At 36.9% G+C, this 5,931-nt stretch overlaps 1 protein-coding gene across 1 annotated transcript in view; it reads right to left on the bottom strand.

Annotated features, from left to right (window-relative positions):
• Positions 1-5,931, bottom strand: part of LOC119292998 (kinesin-like protein KIN-14E) — a 15,663-nt gene that overhangs the window by 8,462 nt on the left and 1,270 nt on the right. Inside the window, exons 2-3 of the mRNA XM_037571620.1 lie at positions 5,536-5,601; positions 4,358-4,432 (exon numbers count right to left, since the gene is read on the bottom strand). Of these exons, the coding sequence (XP_037427517.1) occupies positions 4,358-4,432; positions 5,536-5,601 (141 nt within the window). The remainder of the gene's footprint in view (positions 1-4,357; positions 4,433-5,535; positions 5,602-5,931) is intronic.

The following is a 5,931-nucleotide window of genomic DNA, read 5'->3' as shown; positions in this document are numbered from 1 at the left end:
CATTTATACTTTGACATACTTTATCCGGTTCCTAAGTGTATGTCTTATTCTACCAATACAACTTTTAATGTACTATCTTTAATATTATATTAGATATAAATAGTTGCATTAAATATGTAATTACCGTGTTTTAAGATTACAAATACATTTTCACGGTCTAAATGAAATTGTATAAATTTTACATTCTAACTAAGTTGGAGGTGTAAACTTATGTTACATTGGATTTTACTCTAAATGGAAGCAAACATTAATATTATAGTACAATTGAGTTTACTCCTTGCAATGTGATGTGGTGCATTCATGTGTTTCATTTGTCTAAGAAATATTTAGGTTGGTTGACTAATTATTAGTAGACCGAAATTAGTTAAATCTCAATCAATAACTTGTAGCATCGATCCAATGTTGAGATCCATGCAAGAATTATTTTCTCTATGCTCTAACATTATTATTGTTTTCACCTATATGAATAATATTTTGTAATGTCATGAATCTTTTTTTAGATATGTACAAAAAATGATTGAGTATTACTCAGTCAAACGAGCAAGTCACTATCGTATTTAAGTATCTACAGAACCTGGTAGAGTTATCAATCTAACAAATATAGTTTTTAAAATTTTATGGCACACAATATTATCAAGATTAAATGTAATGTTGTGTTTGATTGGTGGAACATAGTAGAATATAACTCCCAACAAAGAAATCTAGTAGAATATAATGGAACATATCTAGATTTTAGTGATGGTGCAGTATAACAACTAGGATGGAATGAGATGGATCCACCAAAGGGAATATTGAGCCAATATAATACAGGGAATCAACCCATAAAATCAAATCTGCAAAACTTTCACATAGTGGATATAGAATAGCATTGGGAAAAAAAATCATGCACATAGTTACACTTCTAGACTGTCCCATGCCATTGGACTGGATACATCATTGTAGTATTGCATCATCTTAGGTGTTACTTTTTGAGGCAAATCTTAGATGTTAGTTTTGGGAGCTCTTTTATACCGCCTGTAAGTTGTGTATATGGGGGTTGTGCTTGAAGGCATTCAGAAGGGGCTGGCAAGTGGCAATGACCCGTTAATTCATATTCGTATATTTTTTTTACCAAACAATTCCACAAAACTATTCTATATTTAATATTGCTTGTTCATTCTAAAATCAACTTAATAATTGATAATTATATATATAATATAAATATTTATAATGGAGAATTTATATATAAATGTAGACTTTGCTACATAGAAACGTACATATATTTGAATACAAATATTCATCTCATAATTATCCATACATATAAAAGTAACCAATTATGCATTAGAAAAAGTTCATGTATTCAAGAATAGTTTCATGTAATATGTTATGTATTCCTACTAAAAGGATAATAAAAAAAGAATTGAAAGAGAAAAAATAGAAAAATGAAGAAGGAAAAAGATACTCCCTCCGATCCATAATAAGTGTCGCAATTTTGAACTATCAAAAGTGTGACACTTATTTTGGATTGGAGGTGGTATTAAAAAAAATCCAAATAAAAAACACAAGTGAAAAAATGCATCGTTCACATATTGGGCTCTGGCCGTGGAAGATCTTAGCCGAAGTTTCCTTAACTTCCCATTATGAGTATGTATGAATTCAGGTTACGTTTTTCAGAAGTATCTTGCTATAATGAACATTGCCTCTCCTTCCTGTTGCACATAAGGCAAAATTCCTTTCTCTATCGACAAACCGTTAGGCATGGGAGTAGAGAACAAGTGTCTGATTCCAAGAATTTGAATACAATGACGACCACGACGATCCACTACCCGCCGCCGCCATCTCGTTCGATCGCTCGGGGTGATCGATGAGATCCAATGACCTCCGCTTTTTTTTGCGAGGTAATACATTTCTCATTCATAAAATAAAGATCCGGTTACAAGTCACGTAATCACTGACATTACAGCTGAAAGGATAGGTGATGAGTAGCAGCGAATGAAGTGGATAGAAATTAAACAGTATTCTAAACACAGATTAATAGCCAAAAATACAAAATCATCTTGAACAATTCAGAAATTTAAATAGTAGATGAAATGAGCCTTGAAGATTATCATGTGAGTTCCTCTTTTCTTGAAACCTCTTGTCAGCTTCTTTGTTGTGCACTTGGGAGGCATCGATCTTCCTAATTAACTAGATCATGATAGCGCGTGTTGATACGCCTGTTCGTTTCTGAAGAAGTTAGGATATCGTGTAAATATTTGGAAAAGATAAAGAAAACAAATTTACATAAGGTACACCTATATTAGACAATGATGCAAATATAATATGATAGTAAATAATGCTTGCTAAGGGGCCAAACTTTGATGCACGTCCTGTTGTGACGTCGGCATGACAGGTTAAATGACACGTAACAAATATACTTCTCTAAAATACAATTACCCGCTCAAGCTTTAAAGGATCACCAACATAATTTCAGGAACTCTTTCACATACATGAGACAAGCATGCGGCAATTTTCAATAAAAAAGTACCATTTTCACTGTCTCATAGGCATATACAACAAGTAACAATTTTCACAGTGGATAACATTTTTCTTACGACATAACACATAAAATGGAAACTAAGAGTATGGAAATTTTAGTTTTTTTAGACATATAATAGTGAGCAACAACTTTCACAATGTTTGAGATTCCCTCTTTAGACCTCATATCGGCTAATATGATTACGGCGTGGCTTACATAAAGAGTGCAAGAGAGAACTGCGTACTTTTCTGGCCATCAAACTTTTCAGGGCTCAAAACCTCTCGGTGGTTTCTGAAATATCTGATGGTTCAATAACAAAATGGTCATCTTGACCTGCATCCATACTAAATTGCACAAAGCAGCATGGTTAGTAGTGCAATGTCGGGGACTATTGCAAACCAGACCCATAGTGTGGTTCAAAACTTGTATTTCTCACTTTTCGAGAATATACATCAAGAGGTAATTATTCACATAACCGGAGACTTTTTTTAAGAAAAAAATGGGAGACTTTCTATAGGTTCATATATGAGATAGACATCCCAACCTCACTAACTGAGAGACACAAAAACGGATAAATTGACTACTCCCTCCGTCTAGGTGAGTAAGTCATCTTAAGTTGTCCATCGTGACCGAGGAGGAGGGGAAAACGAGAGACCTTAATGTTTATTTGCTAATTAATAGCATTGCATGTAATGAACTACACCACTGCATGTCGTGTTTGGTAGTCTCAAGTCATTAAAAGCATGCACACCCCTCGTTTCTTATTGGTTAATATGTGAAGAAACAAGAAACAAGGTAGAAATTAATGCATCGTGCCTAAATGTTTTAGGATTATTAGGTTTTCAGAAGATGACATACACACCTAGACGGAGGGAGTATGTCAATGCCACTACCAAAGAAGCATCCAGACGGGACTAACGAATCATCCATGGTTGATTTGCACATACTTCTTGGTATGCCTGACTTAACCCCAACAAAAGGCGATGGGCATGTCTGCATGTGCATCGCACACAAGACAAGGTAAAAAATAAAACACATTAACCTCATTCCATGGTGATAAAGAATCTCACAATTTAGCTCAACGGGGTGGATATAAAAGTGTTTCTTGGGACAATTTTTTTGGAGTTACTGTTTCCTGGGACAAATAAGTAAGAGCAATTATCTCACAAATAAATGGTTGGAGATTAAAGCATTAGCAGTGCTCACGGCCACTGCCCAGTAAGCATTCGCGGCCGGATCAATCACAGCTCGCCCAGCTAGCTCGATGGAGCAGCGGCCCAGAATAAATAATAGAACGTCAAAACAGAAAGCGATTGACTTAATTGCTAGCGATGGCAAAGCGTTGTAGATCCATCTAATAATTGGACGGCTAGCGATGGCAAAGTGTTGTGGTGGCTCCTAGCTAGCTCAGTTATACTGTTTAGTAATTAATTAAGCCATCAAAGTATGAGAAGAAAAGTTGGCTCAGCACATCAAGCATACCCGGTTTGGATTCAGCCCATCAAAGCATATCAGGCAACGTCCACACGCCACCAACAAATTCTTTCTCAACCAGAATGGTAGGCAGAGGAAACAAATCCTTGGTATTTTCAAGTGTATGTTGTTCATGTGTGCACAAGCCCACAAATCTTGATCAAGCCATGCCAAAGGAGGAATACTTTAAATCGCCAGCATGCCAGGCAATTTGATTCATGGAAGAATTAACCTAGCTACAAAATCATACTATAACTAGCCTCATCCCCCACACTGAGTCACTCTACAACTTTGAACATAAACCTAACCAGATAAAGTTACAACAGGCATTAATCTAGCAAAGATGAGACTTGTCGCATTCAATAGTCGACGGCCCAGCCAATCTACTCTTGAGGAGGTCCCCTTGTGGAGATGGTCCACGGCCTCCTCAGCCTCGACCACGGCCCCTTCCTCCATCACCTTCTGCACATGAGATTAATAAGATAACATTGCTTAGTGGTGATTAAAACCATATTCAGAGAGGAGTTGGGCAACTGGAAAAGAATTATTAAAAGGAATGCCAATTTATAATATCATCACTACTTTCTACCGAAGTCAAAGCACAGTATTAAAGATTTAATAAGTAACAAACATATTAACAATGCACCAAGAAGAGAATGAACCCATACTTAACTATTAGACAAATGCAGAGCACCTATAATACAAGTATATATTATGCTCCTCTAAAGATAGCTTAATTTGTTGAGGCTCTCGTATGGCCAGAGTTGTTCATCAGTGAATCTTTTGTGTGACTTCAATAGTCAAAATCGGTGAATTTGTTTCTTGTGCAGTTGTGGCAGCATCTTGAGACCTAGTACAACTGTAATTAACTAGGCAGGGCAAAGCAAAGCTAGCTTGCTCGGTCCTTTTCGATCGACTTTCAAGGTGAAAAAGCAAGCAGACAGGAAACACCACTTGCACAATAACATCCACAATAAGCTAGGTGCAACATATGGAACATTCTTGTTTTCTTCATATTACACTACAGGTGACAGGCCTCAACATACCCTGCCACTTAATGTCAGACAAAACGCACTGACTATATCTTTGACAGATTGGGCAGTAAGTTTATCATGTCGTGCCCAAATTCGACGAGCATAAATACATCAGGTGTGGTGTATAGGTGGACGGTAACCATAGGGAGACACTGTCCACGATGTACTATTCCCAAGGCGTCTACCAGTTCAAGAATCAGAGTCACTTTCTGTATCAGAATGCATGTCAAACGGTATTATTTCCGTTCGTGTTTGCCTCAAGTGGCGGCATATCATCATCCTCATCTCCATCCTCATCAGAGTTGTGCAATGTCGTTCCTTCTGGCCCTGTCGCCCACCCATTGGGACTTGACTTGAAGATAGCTGGCCTGGCATAACAAAGATGAGTTAATCAGGGGCACCCAATCGAGAGGAAGGACGACAAGATAACAATCCTGATTTTATCAAGTAGATAGACTAATGATGCAGAGCTCATACGAAAGCACAAATAAAAAAGATGGAATTAACTAGCCCAGTCCCCAGTTAAGTTACAGGATCCATGAGTTGAGCAACAGTTTCAACAACAACATTCCTTCCACTTGTTGGCTTGTACCTCAACTGCGATTGGACAGGAAACACTTGCAGAAAGGAACAAGAAACATGGGAAAAACAAGAAACTAGTAGTAGTAGTAGTAGTAGCCAACAAGTGGAACTCCGACTTATGTTTGTTGCATTATCATAATTGTTTTGCATATTTCATTCATATATGTTATGCCATGACCTTGTTGAGTGCTTTATCATTTTTCCTTCTTGCATCATGTTCATCTTATATTATATTGCATTGCACCATCCTTGCTTTGTTCTATGTTTCATGATATTGCATATGTCATTTTATTGCATTTGCATCATGAGAATCATGCCTTGGTTTGCATCTTGAAATCTTGTTGC

The sequence above is a fragment of the Triticum dicoccoides genome, chromosome 4B, assembly GCF_002162155.2.
Source record: "Triticum dicoccoides isolate Atlit2015 ecotype Zavitan chromosome 4B, WEW_v2.0, whole genome shotgun sequence".
Classification (NCBI taxonomy): Eukaryota; Viridiplantae; Streptophyta; class Magnoliopsida; order Poales; family Poaceae; genus Triticum; species Triticum dicoccoides.
The sequence above is the reverse complement of the archived record's forward strand: the minus strand, read 5'-3'. Positions and strand labels throughout refer to the sequence as shown.